The sequence below is a fragment of the Phodopus roborovskii genome, unplaced genomic scaffold, assembly GCF_943737965.1.
Source record: "Phodopus roborovskii unplaced genomic scaffold, PHOROB, whole genome shotgun sequence".
In the NCBI taxonomy this organism is placed as follows: Eukaryota; Metazoa; Chordata; class Mammalia; order Rodentia; family Cricetidae; genus Phodopus; species Phodopus roborovskii.
Genome location: NW_026125381.1, coordinates 87,276 through 108,955, shown reverse-complemented (window position 1 = coordinate 108,955; position 21,680 = coordinate 87,276). Strand labels below are relative to the sequence as shown.

The 21,680-nt window shown below is 37.4% G+C and overlaps 1 protein-coding gene across 1 annotated transcript in view; it reads left to right on the top strand.

Annotated features, from left to right (window-relative positions):
- The window catches only part of LOC127214644 (contactin-3-like), a 78,383-nt gene that overhangs the window by 23,329 nt on the left and 33,374 nt on the right, over positions 1-21,680 (top strand). The window contains 6 exon segments of the mRNA XM_051174976.1: positions 13,557-13,674; positions 14,451-14,609; positions 14,716-14,759; positions 14,761-14,866; positions 16,256-16,326; positions 19,330-19,564. Of these exon segments, the coding sequence (XP_051030933.1) occupies positions 13,557-13,674; positions 14,451-14,609; positions 14,716-14,759; positions 14,761-14,866; positions 16,256-16,326; positions 19,330-19,564 (733 nt within the window).

Sequence of the window (21,680 nt, the reverse complement as noted above, 5' to 3'; positions counted from 1 at the left end):
CCTATACCACCAATCAGCAAACCAAAATAAACCCTTTTCCCCTTAAAATCAGCAACAGGAAAAGCAACTAATGATATAGGCCATATGGGGTGACCTGAACATTTGAACTACGGTAGAAATTCTAAGTGGTTGAGTTTATGTGGAATAAAATCTGGTTTTATAATACTTTCTTTTGGATTATTTTAACTCAGAATCTATTGATAGTCACATTAATATCAAGCCTGTTCTTCCTTTCCTTTTTGAATATGCCTTTGAGATCACAAATCGATTATAGTTCTAAAGTAGCAGGATGGCTGTGGAAATACAATAACCTGAGATTGTACTGAAAATAGTCTGATCACTCTAGGAGGATCTGTCTGAAGAGGGGCATCATCTTCTTCTCTTTGAGCCCTTGGGAGTCCTTTCTGGACCACACACAGAATACTGACATAAAAGGAAGCATGTCTAGTCCAGGATTTGGCTACTTTTTAAAAACTTATTTTAGGTACTTGGCATAGTCAACTCAGAACAGCCTGCCAGGATAAATACTGGTGAATAAATTCCATCCATGTACAATTCTTCTTCCTTTGCAGAACTTATTGAAAGAATCCAAAGACATGCCTGGGATTATGTGAGCCCTTTCTAGGATGCAGTGCCCTCCAAACACTGCCAACAGCCTACGCTGGCCACCAAAAGTGATGTGGCAAGTTTATATTCCAGCTGTGTCAGCAACATGTTCCTTATTCAATTTGTTTTTCTTGGAGGATGATTTTTACCTTCATCTCCACCAAATGGTATAGTCTATCCATCCCTTTCCTTTTAAAACTTTGTAGATGATGGTGACTGACATGAAAAGGACTATTGGTGTGATGCTGTAGAGTGTCTGAATCTAAACACATAAATAATATAAGTAAATTCCATCTGCAGTCTTTATAGGAATTCAGCACTGCAATATTATGAAACAAAACCAGGTTGTTCAGAGATTCACCCAAGGTTCCCAGTTTACAAGTGCTAATGAACTTAGTAAGAGGCACCCCAACTTGCTAGCCATGTGAATGAGCTTCTCAGCCCCTAATCAAGCCAGGTGTGTTAATGAGATGTTCCACAGTGATGACTTCACTGTCTTGACTGATGTTCTCTGAGCAGAATCAGTTATCCTTCTTTAAGCCACCAACTAATTTCTGGATTGAGTAGTGAGTGATGAATAGTGAAAGTAAACAACAGGTGCTTAGCATACCTTGGACTTCTCTGAGCTTTCCAGTCCTATGTACAAGGAATATTGCAAAGGACAGATTATGTGCTTGGTATACTTTATGCATATAAAAGGAAAGACAAAATCAATTTATGTGATCCATGAATTAAGTGGTTCCTCAAAGTAAGCTCCTTTGGCTCAAAATATTTCCATTCCATAAAATTAATATCTAATCAATTCAGAGTCATCCTACAATGATGTAGATTGTATACATTTATGTATATTTGTAAGAACATATGTTCTTATTGATTTGTTTTCATGAATTTCATTGAACAATATCAATGCCATCAGCATACAATGGTAGCATAATGTCGAGAAGTCACTCTTGTGCTTGGCTCCTACTATATTACACAAATAGTGTTTATCTTGCCTGTTTCCCAGGATAAAAATATGTTCAGAAATGCTTTTAACAGATTATTATTTCACCAGAGTACACCCCAGCTTAGTGGTTATTTCACACATTCATTAATTTAGATTTGTTTAAGTTTACAGTGTAGAATTAAGTTAAAAGTAAGCTTAGAATTAAGTAAAGAGTTTAGACTTTGAAGGTTGAGAAAGACTTGAGCAGTGATCTCAAGCCTTTTATTTCCTCAAACAGTGGTTATTAGGCATATAAAATCCCAGGAGGTTTAATGATTTTTGACCCTGCTGGCTTTTTATAGCTATGTTAAATGCCCCTTCTTCCCAGTTTATTCTAACATAATTTCTTTGGATATAGCTTGAACATTTTTGAAAGTTTTTAAAAGATTCTTCAAGCAAATATTCAACAAGCAATATTGAAGTTAATGAATTTACATGGATCATCACCATCCCTGTGGAGTGGAGGGGTGGTCGGGGGACATGGGAGGGAGAAAAAGAGGGAGGGGCAGAGGGAGGGAGGAGAAAGGAACTGGGATCAATATGTAAAATAAGAAAAATAAATAAGAAAAATGGATCACAACTTTTATAACAACAATATCATGCAATAATATCAGAAAATAATTGTCCAAACAGATTATCAGCTGAATGACATAAACCATAAGCTGAATGACAATATTAAATAATAGCTCATAGAATAAATCTCTTTCCTTTTCCATTTTATTTCAATCATTTAGGTTAATTATGGAACAACAGTTAAGTATGGTAGTAGGTTTATGATTATCGATTTCTAATACTGGATAATCTCTTTTTTAAATTAACAGAGCAAAGATCTCTGTCTCAGAGGTTTTGACAATATCCAGATAATTCCCTTTTCCAACATCTCAGATAATGTTCAAGCACATTGTTTTCTATTCATTTATATTCACCTTTATTTCATCAGTTAACTGTTATCTGGTGATCAGATCCGTATGTAAGACATAAATCACATTCACAATAGCAATTTCCATGTTGAATTAAGTTTAATAAAGTTAGTTCATTTAAGAAAAAATTAAATAACAGAACATTAAAATGTCATAAAAGTTAGAAAGGTGTTATTATAATGACTCAAGGGAAAGAAACACTGGGTTGACATCCCCGGTACATAGCAGACTAGTTCTTCTGAGAACTTCCATGACAACGAGCAATTGTGTGAATATGCGACACTGTACTGAAGGAAAAATCATTCCTGAGTTACAGTCATGAACTTAACTTTTTAAAAGCTGATATCTGTGGGGCAACTCAGACACTTTGCAAAACCTAAAAAAAAATATGCAGTGTTCAACAAAGTTAGTGTGTACCTAAATATGTCACTTGTTCAGAACACTTAGGAAGGGGCATGCTGAGACTCTACATCACGTAATGGAATGAGAATTCTTATTTCTGGGTTCCAAAGAACATTGAACAAACTTTTATATTAACAGATTACATCAAACATGCCTTACATATCACCTGCCCAGACAACCAATTGACGACAAAGTCATTAATCAGTCAGAAGAATTAAAACTGCTTAGCACTGTCTGGCTTCTTAGAATGGCTGAATGATTGCTGATATTTTTCCTTTCCACGAGTAGGTAGAGTAGATTTATAAAGAAGGTGACCTTGACACATCTGGTTGATGAGGGACAAGGTGTAATTCCTTTGGCAATCAATGCAGAGGTTTGTTGTGCCTCTATCCACTCTTTCAGGGACCTTTAGAGAAAAGAACAGCAACCAGTTTCCTGAACTTCTACAGACTTGATTGTTTTCAAGAAATCTGTTATGGCAGCCTTTCCACTGTTGCTCAAATTGTTAGTTGGGGTCAGTCTTGTAGGTCTCTGGACATTTCTCTAGAGTCAGTTTTCTCTTCAAACCTATGATGGCTCCCTCTTTTATGGTCTCTCTCTCTCTCTTTTTTTCTCTTGTCTATTCTTGCCCTGACTCAATCTTCCAGCTGACCTGAACAAGGAGGAGCTAACGGGCCCCCAGACTGATAACTGGGGAATCAGCATGGGACCAACTCAGACCCCCTGAACAGTTAGAATGTCTGGGCAGTCTAAAAGGGACCTCTGACAGTGTTACCAGGATGTATCCCTGGTGCAAAAAGGACTTTGGGAGCACATTCCCAACGCAGGGATACTCCCTTAACCTAGAGGCAGGAGGGAGGGCATAGTCCCTACTCCAAATGACTTGACAGATTTTGTTGATCCCTCCTGGAAGGCACCACCCTCCCCATGGAGTGGGGAGGGGATGGGGTGGGAGGTCAGGGGGCATGGGAGGAAGGGAGGGAACTGGGATCAATATGTAAAATAAGAAAAATATATACAAAAAGAAACCTGTTATTTGACTTACATGTCATATTAGCATTTGAAAAAAACTTGAGTATGCTACTGGATAGTTAATGTGGGACACCTGCTAATAACAGGCTGTGTTCAGTGATAAAGGAAGAAGACCACTTACTAAATCCCATCTTCTAAAACTAGCTATCAGAACATGTTTCTTCCTCTTTAAATAGTAAAATGTGTTCTTTGGGAGCCTGGCAGTCACATTACCTTAGGAAGTACTGTAGCTTCCTAAGGAATTACTCCATTGTATTAAAATTCCATACCCCATTGTCAATATGAGATGTACCTCCAATCCAAAATATATGTTATATGTGCCTCAGTTCTTGGCATACAGACCTGTCATTACTGGTAATAGTCTGGGTTTTACCTGGTGTCAGTTATCTCTTCATGTACTGTTTTTCTCAGTGATGAGTGTTTTTTGACGTTGCAGCAAAGTTTTTGTTACCATCATTATCTACAAAGGAAAAAAATTAATGATTCTTTTCTGTTTGTTATTTTACTAATATCAATCTCAAAAAGTGGTTTTGCCTGTAAATCAATTTAGGATGTGTGCAGATAGTATGTTCTGGGAATCAGTGTTCTTATAGGGGAAATATATATAATTATCTAAATAATTGAAAGTGATCCTAGAGGTTAGAGTTGTAACTCCCTGGCAGAATGCATACTGAGCTTTGCATGACTCTGATCTCAACTCCACTACCATGAAAACTGGAGAGAAAAGGGCATGGGAGGGGGAGGGATTGGAGCAAAACTCAGGAATTGATCCTAAATGTAGCTACCCCAAACAGCAAAAACATACTATGATTAAGCATATAAAGATGAACTTGACAATAGCCACAGTGCACTTTACTTTCCTGGAGTATTATCCCCAGTCTCTAAAGGACAAGAACCATTAAAATAACTACATACTAGAAAAGGTAATTTTTCTGGAAAGGCTTACATGGTGAGGGCTGCTTATTATGAAATGGCTGACCACACTGGAGAAGCTGACCAAAGGTGTCAAAGAGGTTTGGAGATTCTCTGATCTTCAATCCCATTAGAAAGCTGAAAAAAATCATGTTCTGATGTCAGAAAGAGACAGCAATATCAGCAAGCAACAGAAAGGATGGTATAGATGACAGGCTTGCCAATCCATGCAGGCAGGCAGCCCTGTCTTTCCCTCTGGATCTCTAAATCTGGGCCACACCTGGAATGTGCTACTTACTTTAGGGGAAGGGTCAACTAATTTTCCAGAGGATTGACTATAGGGAATCTCTTAGTTCATCCCTTCTTCAATCAAGTTGATGCTTAATTGACATGCTTGCAGGCTGATAATTTGCATAGTGTATCCATATCATCACTATGTCCCAGATCCATTAAGCTACCCACCTCTTTAGGACTCATTCCAATGAGTTGTTCCCTTACATGCCTTGGATTTCTCATGAATGTCCTGCCCTGAAGCAGACCATTTCTTTGTCTTCTTTTCCTAGATAACTTCTACTTTTATTACAAATATCAGCTCAGCTGTCAGTTGAGAGACAAGCCCCAGAAAACTATAGATTTCTTCTGCATGGTGTAACATTTCCCACACTATAATTTTACATCAATTTGTGTAGTCATTTGATTACTCCCTGCTTGCTAGCTGTCAGCTCCATAAATATAAGCACTGTTTTCCCCACTCAGGATTGTGTTCCTAGTAACTGAAGTGTGATAGTAGGTGCTTAAGAGCTTTTGAAGTTACCTTATTTTTTATAATGCAGTGCCTATTAGAAGGAACTTGAGTCTGTATGAATTGTGGAACATTCTCTGATACCCTAAGCTTCTGTGTCAGTCATTAGAACAGACCTAGCTCTGTCAATTTTCTTCTTCCAGTAAGCCTATAGGTAGCAGTTTTGAAAAATTACTTTATTTCTAGAAAACTTAGTATCCCAGTGCTGAGCTTTGAGAGAGAAATTTTAAGGAAAATGAGAATGGGAGATGAAGAAAACGAAAGTTTGACACTTCTGGTTAATGCTTTTAACAACATCATAGATAGCATTCAGAGATTATTAGTGATCATAGGAATTATTGCAAGGTTATCAGTCCTCTATATTGCTTTATTTAGATATCCTATGCACCAGATCATGGGTATGTAGCCTTTTGGTTGCTATGGCCATATTGGATAAAGAAGAATATACAAGTACCAGTGAAAGCTGATGAACCAAACAAAAGAAAATAATAATAACAAAATTTTATGGATAATCTTCATATCCACCTTCAGAGATTAGCAAAATGCTCTCACAAAGCAATCTTGATTATGCATTATTGCATATACAAAACTATTCAGGTCTATGATTGCAATATCTAATAAAGAAAATGAATATGTCTAAGTAATAAAACATAATTACTTTTTAAATGTTTTATTAAAATAGTAAAAGAATAGGATGAGGCAAATTAGTGAGATATATGACATTGTAATTGAAAATAAATACATCAATGTATGGTTTGATGGTAGTACTTGTAGTCAATGGGTTCTCAAGTTTCTCATTGGACATTTTGGTTCTAATTTTACATGCAGTGTGCTTCAGTCTTAAAGGTAGTTGCTAACATAAAGTAGTGGTAGCATGAATAAGGTATTGCTGTGAAGTGAATAATGTATCATTTGTGAAGACAGGTCCTGTACAAGTTAGTAAAGAGACAAGTAATAATTTCTTTAAGCTGAATGTCAGATTGAAGCTTTATTCATTCCATTGAAAAACTTATTAGATGATAGATTTATGTAAACCCTAAAATAGTGTCACAAATGTATACAAATATTTTCCAAATATCCTTTGTATGCTGTAACAAATAAAGGTTACCCAAAGATCAGGGCACAGAGCTCGCCACACTAGTTAGCAACAGAGGGCAAGCAGTGGTGGACATATTTAATCACAGCAATCAGGAGACAGAGGCAGATGGATCTATATAACTTCAAACTCACCCTGGGCTACATGAAATTGATCCAGTCGAAAACTGAAACAGAGCTCAGACCAAGGTGATCCTAGGACTTAAGATCACATACCTTTAATCTCAACACTAAGGAGATGGAGAGAGGAATGATATGGCTGGGTGGAGAGAGGAAAATGAGACAGGAGGAAACAAGAACTCAGGGCAGTCTGAGCAGTAATCTGAGGTGTGGTTAGTCTGAGGAAGCAGTCAGTCTGAGGATGCAGCCTGAGGAGACATTCTGGGGAGAGGTTAGAACTCTAGCAGCTGGCCACTCTGCTTCTCTGATCCCTCATCTTTCAGCCCCTGATAGCTGACTCTGAGTTTGTATTATTAAGACTAAAGAGAATCTATTCTAATGTCTTCAAACGTATTTTCAAATTATTTTTATCATATTGTAAAATAAGGCTACATATCTTTGGATGCTTGCAAGCCTGTGTTTGCCTATGTCAAAATGCATAAAATTGTTTGCCTTAATTTGAGTTTGCTCTAATTTCAGTTTCATTAGGAACACTTATAAATTGAAATGTTGTATGACAAGAATGCTTTCACCTTGAATGCGAGGGTGACCGAGATGTCTAAGGCTTTTAACCTTGAAAATGTATGTTTAATTAATTTAAATAATTGGTTAATGTGCAAGGGGAAAATTCTTGGGGCAGAGTCTCACCCCACAACAAATAACTACAGGCAGCCAAAGACTGCTGGTAGGAAGAAAATTAGCATCTCCCTTGAAAGCCTCTTATTGGTTGTCCAATGTAGAGTGGACAGACCTGAAGCCATGTATGTACAATAACAAAAACAAACTCAGCATATTGTATTTTTGTATATTTTTGTGCACCCATGCATGTGTGTGTGTGTGCACGTACACACACACACACACACACACACACACACACACACACACTTTACAAAATACAATAAAATAGTAGTAAAAAAAAATCAACTTGCAAGGGGTAGGGCAGGCATGTGAAGGATTCAAGGGAAGGCACGTAAGAGGAGCTTGAGGGAGAATGGGGAAGAGAAAATATGGTATAGTTCTATTTCAATCTATTTAAAACCAGTTAGTTACACTAAAATGCAAAATCTGAAAGAGATATCCTCGTCAAGTCTGGCATAAATTTTGTTTTTAATAACATAAATAACTTGATAATAATGTAGCAAATCATAAAATCTTTTTGCATTGTTCCTCAACTTATTCATCTTATTTCCAACACTTTTAAAATTTCTTGGAATTGGTGATCAATTGACCCTTATTAAATCTACAGAATTGGTGATAATTAGCGTGCCTTTATACATTTCTGATGATTTTGTGTATAACTTTTCCTTGATATACCCTGAAATGATACTTCAGTAAATACACATTTGGGACAGTAATTACATTTCCCCTTCCCTTTTACTTACTGTATCTAGGACACCAGATATATTGACAATTGACAAAGAAAATTGCATGATTGTAATTTTAGGTTCTTTGTACAATTATCATGGTTTAGTGGAATTTTCTAAAACATATTTTAGAGCTCCCTGCCTTTTAACAGGCAGGTTGTGTTTGCTTTCTGCTTCTCCTATACTTCTTCATAAACTATAAATTCACTGTTTAAAATTATTTTTAATTTTTTTATTAATTTATTTTATTTTATATAACAAAGTCCAATTAAATGAAAACAAACATTTATACACTTTTGGAATTTGGGCGTTGTTCTTTCCAAACTACTTCCTGCTGGTAAGGGGCACTGTCATGGGGGGGGTTCGAAGAAGATTCAGAAATCCTGGCTGTAGTCTGTAAGACTGCTTTGTCCAGCTGTTTTGAATGTAGGATCAGCTTGTACTCTGTTTCAGGCAGTCTGGCGTGATCAAACCACATTAGTCTGGAAGGAAACCACATCTTTTCATTTTCTGTGGAAACAAAAATAGAAATCCTTTTCCCCAGTAACTTGTCCTTCAACTTAAATTTTGGAGTCAAAGCATTTTTTTTTTTAATTTTATTTATTATTTTACATGTCGATCCCAGTTCCCTCTCCCTCCCTCTTACCCTCTCTGCCTTCTCACATGCACTCTAACCACCCTCCCCTCCCATCCCCCCACCTCAATTCCATATGTAGGGGAATGCCATCCAGTTGGGGTCATGTAGATCTGACAGGTCATGTGAAGTAGGGACTAGGGCTTCTTTCCTGTCTCTAGATTAAGGCAGTTATCCCTCCATGGGGGATGTGTTCGCAAAGTCCTTTTATGCACCAGGGATACATCCTGGCTCCACTGTTGCTATGAAATATGTTTGTGCTTCCTCTTTTGAGAACTCTGTTTATATTTGTAGCCCATTTTGGATAATTACCTGATGTCAATTATTTTACTTCTTATATATTTATATATTTTTGATATTAGGCCTCTATTGGATGTATAGTTGGTAAAATTCTTTTCCCATTCTATAACATGCTGCTTAGTCTGAACATGGTATCCTTTGCCATACAGAATTTTTTCATTTAATGAGATCCCACTTATTAATTTTAATTCTTTGTGTCTATGGTGGTGTTCTGTTCAGAGTCTTTTCCTATGCCAATGAATTCAAGACTATCCCCTGCTTTCTATATTATGAAATTTAGTGTATCTGGTCTAATATTGAGGTTCATGATCCATCTACAGTTGAGTTCAATTAAAAATACATAAATACAATAAAATGAATGCTGGATAAGAGACTGTGTTTATGTCTATCATGCAGATTATTTGACAAGGAAATAGCAAAGTTGGGGGCTTCCTCATCTCCTTTCCCAATGAAGTTGGGTTGCAAAGTTCACTTAATAATCAATTAAGAGAATATTAACCTTTCTGCTCACTAATATTAAAAACCCATAGTCTTCAATGATATGATTAGTCATTGTGTTTTACTTACCAAGTCACCACTAATTATATGTAACTTCTTAAGTTCACAGGTGTTCTGCAGCTGCGATAACACTGTATAAGCCACACACTAACATAAACTTGAAGAGATAAATGCAGACAAATAGGAAGAGCCACACATGTTGATTTTGTGTGACACTGAAACATGGCACTGTCATCTGTGTAATACACTCTATAAAAAATGCATGATCAAGTTACAAAACAGTTACCGTAAACAATTTTGTAATGGTTTAAGTTTGGGAGTTTGTATTGTGCTGCATTCACTGCTGTCCTGTTGCAAGCAGCCTGCCCACTACAACTACCGATTGAACACCCATTCCCTGGAAAACAAGCAACATGTATCTAAATATACTCTGATATTGGGCAGTGTTTGATAAACCTATTGGAAAATAGTTTGACTTTGTTGATTTTGACTAATTTAATTTGGATGTTTTTGACATTCCTATATAATTTCTTCCATTACAGTAAACCAACAACTTAGTTCTCTAAAGGAGTCTAAATGATAGACGAAAGGATGATCACTTTGATAATGTACATCTTCCTTATAGAATTTCTGTTGCAATTTTGGCATCACTGGAAGTAATTACATCTTAATAACAAATTTTAGGACACGTGAATAACACCTTGATTTGAATTTTGATTGTTAAATATCATATTTTATGAGGAAATTAGAGTTAGGAACTGCAGTCTTATTATGTGAATACACTGGCTTATAGTTACATTGAAAGCCAAGCACTTAGAAGTATAATTGTATATAAGCTTACTTATATTTTGACAGCCATTATTTCTTTATCAAAGTGTGAAATCTAATTACCTGACACAAAATAAACCCATAATCCTTCATTCTACATTTTTACTAAGACTAGTAGGAGGGGCCTACACTCTCAGCTGTTTCAGAAGCTAGAACAGAAGGATTGCAAATTCCAGGCCTGTCTGTTAGATGTATGAAGATCTTGTTTATAAATAAATAAACAAACAAACCAACTATGGATGCAATTGAGTGGGGGAAGTTCATGCTGAGCACACATGAGACCCCACATTCTACTCCTGTTACCAAAATATTTGACCATAAAAGCAAAAAGCAAAAGACAATTGGTACCCCAAAGGTAACCATAATCTACAACTCTCATGCGATAAAAGCTATAACTTGTATTTAAGTTTTATGTTTTTTTAGAGTCAACCATATCAATCTATATCTATTATTTCTTTATTTATGACTAGGTATTTCATTAAGTAAGTCATCTACAATATTAGGTTTCTCTGTTTTCCCTATAAATTTCCTTTGGTTGATATACACATGTATTTCTTGGGGCAAAGCATAAGGAACAGAATGAATGGGAAAATGTTTGTACATATAACCCTGCATTAGGTGATATTTCAGGTGACTCAAGAAGGAGCTGTGTAGATTTCTTGTCCCAACATTAATAGCTCCAGTCCTATTTCTTTGACAAGTCTTGAAAGTGTCTCTTTTATTTGTATTTGTCTCTAAACAGTGTGTGCCATATGGCTTTATTTTACCTGTACTGTACATTTTAATTCATAAACACAGTTTATTCCACTTAAGCCTTCTGTGGCTTTAGCAATGTCCATTCAGCAGAGACTGTGTCAGACAGGACTCTTGAAGTAAGAAGCATTGTGCATGGTTTTGTTAAGGAGGATCCCAGTTTTTTCTAGAGATCTGCTCAATGACAACACATAGGTTCTGGAAACAGAAATAGTACAAAATAATATTTTACTGGAATAGGTGACAATAAGATGAAGATCTCTCTTAATTTTTGCAAAATTTTCTTTTGCAATTAGAATGTCCTCCACATGTTCTATGTTGGTCAGGAAAAAAACAATCAATGGCTCCCATTGTCTACACATCTTAGTTTCATCATTGGTTCTATTCTCAAGGACATGGTTAATAGTTTTAGGGTCTGGAGTGATGGCTCAGGAGCAAAAGAACTCAGTGTTCTTGCAAAGCAGCCCAATTCCGGTTTCAGCACCTATATGGTAGCTAAAAACCTTGTATAAGTTCCACATCCAGCACCCTTTCCTGACCTGCACAGACAATACATACATATACGTATGGCAAATAGTCATATATACGTAAACTAATAATAAAGACATTTTTACAAACATGATTTTTTTATTATATATCCTCTGCAGGTGAACCTAGCTGCATTTCTTAGGGAAATATTTTTGTTGTTCTTCAGTTTTGTTTTATGTTCAAGATTGGCTATTTCTCTTTCTTTAGTCTTCAGTACCAAAAGTCATCTGAATTCCAGTTTCCCAACACTAATATCCCAATCTCTTTCTTTACTCATTCTATAACCACAAACAGCCAGAGCACCTAAAAGTTACATCCAGATGGCAAAGCAGATAAGAAAAGTTCAGCTATATGCTCTCTAGCCCAACTGTCTTAAAATAAGAATAAAGGGACAGAGAAGAATAAAGGCCTCACCTAGTGGCTTGGTGGCATTTACTAGATGCAAAGCTTCAAGGAAAAGAGGAGATTTCTATGGAAATTATAAGCACACTCCTTGGAGTATGCGGAGCTCATAAAACCCAAAGAGTTTGGAAAGGTCAGCAGGCTGGGATAGTTATCTCCGGGGAAACATTTCTAAATAACCCTGAGGAGAAAGAGGGAGGGAAGAGAGGGAATAAAAAAAAAAAAAAAAAAAAAAAAAAAAAGCTCAACTCCAGGAAAGTAGAAATGTGCAAACTGAACACTTTCTGGATTATCATTTAATTACAGCCATCAATCACTTCACAGCTGCTTCTCCCAGTACCCCAGAAATCCCATCTAAAGCCATAAGACCCAACCAGTAGAGAATACACAGCCCATTAGCAACCCTCAGGAAGGGGAACAATATGGGAGATATTAGCCTGAACAGATTTTACGGAACTACCTAAAATTAGAACAGTCAAGTTCCTCTTGCCACAAATTCTAGGCACATGCAAGACTGAAACTCCCTTTAGTGACTACGATAAACACTGCCTCTTCTTCTCCCAGGTTGAATATGAAGTGGCGATCATGCTTAAAGGGCTTCTCTTTCCAGATGCTCTTATTTTAGTCTATATCTTCACTAATGTGGGAAACTGACCTGCAGTTAGTCACTTTATAGATGTGAATTCATACTCTCTTTAAATGAGGGCCTTTTAAAGTTGAGCATTTAGATACACATTTGTTCCATTAATTGGTATCAAGGGATGCCAACAAATGTCTTCTGCAGAACTATTATTTATAAGGTTTAAAGTGCTTTAATTTCTTGGAGGGTTCATATTTCCTTGCTCTAAATTCTGTAGCTTTTTTAGGAATTAGATGACTTTAGTCTTTTAAGCTTCAATGTATTTGGAAAAGAGGAAAATGTTTCAGCCATGGTAATCCCCCCTGCCATGCTGTATTTATCTCCCACTAGGTACCCAAATGTTTCCTCCTCTTCTCAGGCAGATAATTGCAGTGGGGTTGTAACCAGAGAGAACTGAGCTGGTGCTAAGCAGTGGATATAAAAAGAAGTGTTGCCTGTTGGAAGTAAATAGAACTGAGACTATAATCTCTGCCCTCATTTCTCTTTGAAGCCATAAATACCCAGAGAAATGCTTTATATGCATATAGAAATGTGTATTCCATCATGCATAGTTTTGAACTTGTCTTAGTTTCCAGGCATTCTATGATTTCAGTTTTTTGAAAAGCACATTGTTTTCTCTAACCATGGATTGTGTTGCCTTCAAGATCCTTTGCGTTTTTAAATACAATAATGTTTCATTACCTGTTTCTCCAATAGAGTTCGTCTGGTGATTTAATGATCAGAAACATTCAACTGAAACACAGTGGGAAGTATGTGTGTATGGTACAGACAGGGGTGGACAGTGTTTCATCAGCAGCTGAGCTCATAGTGAGAGGTAAGCAGTAATACTGTCTATATTGCCTACCTTAATGCTTTTCATGAGCATTGCTAACTAGAGGAAAGCCATGGTGAGATACTATACAAAATGCAAGGCATTCTATTGAGGTTATCCTGACACCCATAAGTCAGAAGATGGACAATAAGAATGTGTTAATTCAAAGGAATGAAAACTTCAAGTGTGCCCTTCGAATAATTTTTACTATAATTGGCATTGCACAGCTTCTGCCAAGCCAATATGTTTTTGAGCATCTCAGCACATGTATTAAATAGGAAAGAGAATGTGGTACATGTGTGTCTTCCTCCAAAAGATTAGGTATTATCCAGAGCAATGGGAAAATTCACCATCCTGAGTTGCAATCTAGGGTACTACTGGTTAACTGCTAGGCTGAAAAACAAATGTCCAAAGCATATCACAGTATAAGAAAACATATCCAGGTAGCAAGCCACATTGTGCTTTCAGTACCCAAAGCAGAGGGTACTGAATTTGAAAAGGTGCAGAAGATGCTGAATTTAGAAAGATACTGGGATACTGCTGAATATCTCAGTGAGTTACATGGTATTATGAATCATAGTTTCCTATCCAGATATCACAGCTAACAATGGGAATGGGGACAAAGTGGTAGTTTTGTTGCCAGTAAAATGGCCTCTCCCTTTACGTGTTTTGGAAAGTGGGATCAGCTGGAGGTGTTAAAAGTGATGGTGTGAGCCTCCTCACTTTGGTAGGGGAGGATGACTTTTTGGGGATGCTGTTTGCAGTTTTGCCTCTTTTAGGTTCACCTGGACCACCAGAAAATGTGAAGGTAGATGAAATTACAGATACAACAGCACAGCTCTCTTGGACAGAAGGCACAGACAGCCACAGCCCAGTTATATCCTATGCAGTCCAGGCTAGGACACCTTTCTCCGTGGGCTGGCAAACGGTTACAACAGGTAAAGTAGATGGGAGAAGCAGAAGGAAGGCAGCAACTTGGAGATCTGCATACCAATTGCACACTGGCACAGGCAGACTCTGACCTTCTGAACTGTTCCTTTATAGTACCTGAGGTCATTGATGGCAAGACACATACAGCTACTGTCGTGGGAGTTAAACCCATGGGTAGAATATGAATTTCGGGTAGTAGCCAGTAACAAAATCGGAGGCGGAGAACCCAGTTTACCCTCAGAAAAAGTAAGGACTGAAGAGGCAGGTTAGTGTTTTGTTTTCTGAGTAATGGGCTAATGAATTTACCTGGGTGTATATTTCCATTAGCTTTGGTCTCACAGACACCAAGAGATCTGTCTTAATAACCCATTGTCATAATGATATGACATTTTTAATGGCAGACTTTGCCATATGGCATTTATCAAAAGAAACATGTAAGTGGTTCTGATGTTGTGTGGCATTTCAAGAGTTCCATCAGTTGCAGATGATCATTAGTGTGTGTTAATTGAATATGTTTTTGTCACCTAAGATTATAATTACTATCTGACATAGTTACCCATTAGCAGGAGGAACATTGCTTTCATTTATAAGAAGTGCTGACAAATTGTTCTGATAACACCACTTGGAGATATACTGCTGAGAAAGTCAGTGTGCCACCACACTCAGAGAATTGGTAGTGTATTATGATTCCATAAGTATTAGATTGAGAAAGCATCACTTTAAGAACTTATATGAGGTAACTAGAACATGTGTCACAAAGATACATTCAAAATTCTAAAAATATGCTTTCATCAAAACTCAAAAGTTAGCAGGCAAACCTGCCATTCCTTTTGAGAAGCACTCATGGGCACATTAAGAGTTCCCTTTGCAGAATCACTAATATTAATTAAATTGAGCCATGACATAAACAAATGCATCACTTTAAGCACTAAGTCAAAGTAGTATGGAATATGTTTGCACATTTTTAATAATGCCCTTTCCCTCAGAAGAGCATACCTCTTGTTTGTTCCAGGTATTGTGGGAAGCTGTTCTGGCTGTTATCTTCACTTGTTCACACTATGTGCATTTAGGTCTATCTGACATGCATCCAGCAAACCCAGCAATGCACATTTCAAAGGCCCTCCATAGAATTTATATTCTTCTTTTATCTTAGAATTTATAAACCAAAAGGTTCTCAGCATGAGTGAGAAAGCTGATATCTATGTGAGTTTTATCAAAATACTTCCTAGCAGGACCAGAGGGTTCCAGTCTGTGTCACTCTTTCCAAGAGCTTGTGCCATGCTGAGACTTCCTTCTCAGTCTGGAAGTTCCATACTAAACTGATTTCCTGTCAATCATGGGAAATCACTTTTCTTCATTTTTTTTTTTTCCGTTACCTTAGTGGCAAAGTAGCTTTCACTTGGGTTATATTTTTTCTTACTGTTCAGAGATTTCCGAATCATTTATGATTTCATGTAAATAAAATAATTTGATGACTATTCCAAAATGTTTCATAAATGCATGTGAATATAAGTAAGTTTGATGATCTTACTAATGAGATTTAGAAATGTACATAAACACATGCATCTATATAATATTTTATAGTAAATGTGTCTCCTTTCAAATATTACTGTATGAAAGTAGAATTTTGTTTCTGTGTCACTTACTCACACAGCTCCAGAAGTGGCACCTTCTGAGGTCAGCGGAGGAGGTGGAAGCCGATCTGAACTAGTAATAACCTGGGATGTAAGTGTTTGGGCAACATCTTTCCCACTAGGGTATTGCTTTTCATCCACTAATCAAAAACGTGTCATGGTGTGTTGTAATGAAGTTGATGGTTATGATGATGGTGGCAGTGGTGGTCACCATGAGAGTGGTGGTTTTGCTAGTGGTAGTAATATATAAATACTGATGGCACTGATGATGGCATTGGTATTGGTTTGGGTGACATCCTTTCTGGTGGAATGAGTGACAGTAGTGCTGCTAAGTGATGCTGATGGTGATAAGACTAGTGCTGTTGCCAGTTTTAGTGTTCTTGTGCTGGTGATAGGACTAATGTTTGAATAGGGAGTAGTATGGACTGTTGATCATGTTGCAGATAGGGTAATACTGTTGCTGCTGTTGATGGCACTAATAGTGCCAGTGCTTGGGGTATTGTTGGGTCTGGTGCTAGAAACAGTACAAGGACATGGTGCTGCCACTGATGCTGGGAATGGCACTTATTATTGTGGGTATGGTCATAATTCATAGTGTCTATGACAGTTATAGTGTTAGTGGCATTTTTGATACTTGTGCTCCTGTAAATTTTTGTGATTATGGTGGTACTGATGCTGATGTTGATAGTGATGGTGATGTTGGTGTCATTAGTTCAGGTAATGGCCATAGCACTGGTTATACTGGTGGTAGCTGTGGTGATAGTGCAAATGGTGCTGATGGTGGTATTGATGGTAGCAATAACAGTTGTGCTGATGGTCATGGTGGCCATGCTGATAATTGCACTAGACATTAGTGATGATGTTTTTGGTAACTTTTGCAGTAATGCTGGTCACACTGACTCTGTTACTGGTAATACTGACAGCACTGGTATTCCTGTGCTGGTAGTGGTGCTAGTGGCATTGGTGTCTGTAACAGCACTGATGTAGTAGTAATTGTCACATACTGCTGGGGATATCAGTACTGCTAATAGCAATGTTGATAAAATTAGTGGTCCCAGTAATGGTACTTTGGTAGTAGTATTCTTGGTGGTGATGGTGGTAGTGATGATTCTTGTGGTACCAGTGCTGTTGATGGTACCTATGGAACCAGCAGTGCCTCTAGTAGCCTAAGTCACAGTGCTTCTAGGGTTGATCTGATTGATGGTATAAATGGTGGTAGGCCTGGTATTATTATCACCAGTGTTTCTGGAGCTGTGGATGATGCTTATGATGATACTCACAGTGTCACCAATGGCCCTGTTTTTGGTGATACCATTGTTTGTGCTGATATAACTAGCATTGTTGCCTGTAGTATTGGTAGTTCTGCTGGAACTGTTAGTACTTCTTCTGGTGGGTTTGGTGATGTTGGTACTGTCAGGAGTAGTGTTGGTGCTTCTATAGAGCTAGTGGCATTGGTGAAAATAGAAGGTCTAGGAATGTGGATGTGGGTCACGCAAGGTCCTCATCCGGTGCTCTTAAGAATAGATGCTGCTGATCCCAGCATCCTCAGCACCGATAAAAATACTGGTGCTGATGATTGCAGAATGCCCTCAAGGAGTTGTGCATTTAACTTTGGGGTTGTTGGTAGTGGTTATAGTGGTGCTTATAACTGAGATAGTCATCACGCTGGTCCATGGTACTACAGCTAGTAGTGGTGATGTTGGTCTTAGTGGCATTGTTGCCTGTGATACTGCTCTTGACCCAGCTGTAGTCTATGCTAGTCACTTTTCCTCTCATTCATACGCACTGTTTTCATTCCATACTTACAATATGGTATCACTAAAAATAGGAAGGCAAGGAGATAATAAAAAGTTTGATCAAAATCACGTGGTTTCCACATGCAGTACTGAGGATCAGGCCCTAACAGTTGACTCTGTGTGTCTAGCCTCTTCCTAGCTATTCCCTTAGCCGTAGTTTATGTCACAATTAAGAAATATTTTAACAACAAAGTTAACATTTAAAATACACTAAGACTAAATTCTCTGTGAAATTTGAAGGTGTTAATAAGCCAAGTGTCATTTTTCAACAGTGGAATATAAGTAGAGTTTTGTTACAAGTAGTTTTTCCTCCAGTCTAGTCCCTCTAAGAAGTACCACGGCCACTGGGGATGGAAACGGGTGGAAGTGACCTAGGGAACTAGGTCTGAGGAGGATCCTGGCTAACTCAGTCTGTAGAACATGAGACTCTTAATCTTAGGGTCATAGGTTTGAGCCTCACGTTGGGTGCCATTTTGTTATGAGTAAAGTATTCCTGCCTTTCTGGTCCCAGTGCTGTGCCAACCCCAAATAGCACACAGAGACACTGTATTAGATACAAAGCTCTTAGCCTGTTACTAGTATTTCTTATTGGCTAGCTCTGTCTTAAATATTAACCCATTTCTATTAATCTAAGTATTTCCACATGGTCTCATCTTACCAGAGAGAGGCCCCAGCATTCTTCCGTCTCCATCCTCCATCTTGAATCTCCTCCCTACTACTTCCTCTCTCTTCCTTGTTTTCTAGTCCTGTCTATCTTGCTTTCTTATTGACCAATAGTGCTTTATTCATTAAACAATACGAGAAACATATTTACAGAATGACATCTCCCATCAGAGTCTTTAGTTAATCATGTGCAGCTTTAAATTTAGTGCATTGTAGTCACTTCCTCTTTCTATATATATTTTTTTTGTACTGAGTTATAATACCCAGGAATGACCTTTCCTATAAAATTAGCATTTATGGATTTGAATGTTTTTATTTGTCTTAAAATAACAGGTGTTCTTGAGTAAAAGTTTAAATTATTAGAAACTCACATTTGGACTGTGTGATATTCTAATATCTGAATAAGTAAGGAAGGTGCAAATTCATTATCTGGATGCTTATGAATGAATGCCATATGATTATCTAAAAACAGCTCCCCTGACTGTCTCATGGGTGATCTTCTCACTTTTGAAACACATCTGCTTAATTCCATATAGATCACTATTTAATAATATTCAAGTCCACAAGTGATATCTCAATTGTTTTTGCCCTAACCTTATAAGTAAGAATGATTTAATTTTGTCATTTCTTTGTAGCCAGTCCCTGAAGAACTACAGAATGGTGGAGGTTTTGGGTACGTGGTAGCTTTCCGCCCACTTGGGGTTACCACCTGGATCCAGACAGTGGTGACATCCCCAGATAACCCAAAATACGTCTTTAGGAATGAAAGCATTGTGCCTTTCTCACCATATGAAGTTAAAGTGGGTGTTTATAATAACAAAGGTGAAGGGCCCTTCAGCCCAGTAACAACGGTGTTCTCTGCAGAGGAAGGTATGGAAAGTATACAGGCTTTAGTTCCAATCTAATTAATGCATTACTTTAGAAAACATTTTGATTATTCTTTGTGACTTCAGAGATACATATTTTTTTCAAAAGAGCAGTCATCAAAGCTGTTGGTTACCAATGTAGGTCATAACAGTGAACTGTACCTGACCAGAAATGTTAAGTCTCAATGGATAGTCACAGAGCATAATGCTCGATTAAAACTGACATTCTAATCCTGAGTTTCATCTTGTGAACCATGGGATATTGTCACCTCCCAAAGTTCATTTTTCTTCTTGGTGTAAAAGTTAAGCAACCCTTCAAAGTACCCTGACACAGAGCTGTAAACAATATTTCCTATGGCCTCAGCAAAGGGCAGAAGCATGACGGTTAATGAGAACCAGGAGTGTGATATTTAAGAGATGTAGAATGTGTATCTTTGAAGGATGACCCCCAACTGTTGTACTTGCATATTTCACTTAGAACCTGCACAGTCATTCTGACTTTCTTGAATAACTCCTCAAGAAATTGAGACATAATATTTTCTTTCAAGCCCTCTTTATAAAATGATACTGAACTTAAGAGAATCAAGGTAAATAGACATTTGAGGTATCGATAACTGAATGCTAGCCCTGTTAGTTATCAAGTTCTATCTCATACCACACTATATGAAGTAATCAACATCTGCAAAGCATTGCCATTTTGAATTTTCAGGTAAAGATTGAAGCATAGATTCAATTATTAGTCTCCATTTAGAAATGAGCAAATGGAAGATTGATGAAAGATGTGAATGAATTTGCTAAAACATATTTAGTAAATGGAAAAAACAATTTCACCCAGGGAACTTTGGCTTTAACCATTCTCAACTAAGGAACTATGATAGCATGTTGTATCCCCTAGCTCTCGGACTTGGTAATGAATTATAAAACATGGTAAAGTTGGTAATTCTAATAATAATAACAATAATAATAAACATAGTCAGTTTAACCAAGACTCCCCACATCTAGTCTTGTTTCATTTTCCATAAATTGGGGGAATAAAAATTGTGAGAATCTTTTCAAAAGAGAGATCTTAATGTTTATAGCCAGACCAATTTTCTAGAAACTACCAGACTTAAAAGGGCAGACCAGGATTACTTCCTAGTAATTAATTCCTAGTAATGAACCAAGAAGTTTTCAGATACTGCCTACCCATGCACCTAAGACCTGGGTATTGGTGGTGAAATGAAAAGATACTAATAGCTTTCTGCACATTCTTGTCTTAGTCACCTCCCCTCTGTTGTCACTGTTACTGTATCATTTGCAACAAGATAATACTACAAATATGCTACAGCACCCCAGTGAGTCAAAGTAAAATCTAATCAGTGAACTCCCAAAGAACCACAATCCAAGGAGCTCAGAAAATGTTCTGATGTGCTAAACTGCCAATGCTGGATTGGTTGTTTCTAAGTACTGTTGTCTCTCTGCTCCACTTTGAGAGTCTCTGGATAGAGAACACATTGTGCCCATCCTTAAAACCTGATACTATTTCAGCCACATGTAGCCATGGTCTAGGCTCAGAACCATTTAATGCAGAAATGGATGTGGAAGAGGAGAAATGTCTGCTAAGAACCAGTATTCTGAGAAAAGCAAATCTCTATGAACCCCATAAAACCCAGGAATATTTGTTACAAAGAGGATTTCTTATGTGATACCATTGACAATTCTACTGATTCTTTGGACAGCATTTGCCATCTATCCCATTTAAATCTCTACTTCCTTTGCACCTAAACTAAAAATGGTACTCACTCGGTATTTATGAGTTAATGACATTGACTTGACCTTGGCCTTTGTTTGACATGATAAAATGTCAGTAGCATTTATAGGTACAGAAGTTCCTGGTGTGAGATGAAGGAGAAGGAAACAAAGACAAGACAGAGAGAATAAAAGGACTGGTTGAGAAAAGGAAGACACAAGGAAATAAGTCCAAGGTGTGAAATACAGGTTGCTATGGCAAGTTGGCAATGAAAAACTAATGACTATGAAATCACCTTTTCCTAAGCACAAAGAGTAGGATCTATATTTTCAGGATATCAAATTGTTTTAAATACTTTTACAGAATACTATGAGCTCTTTGTCTGATCAAT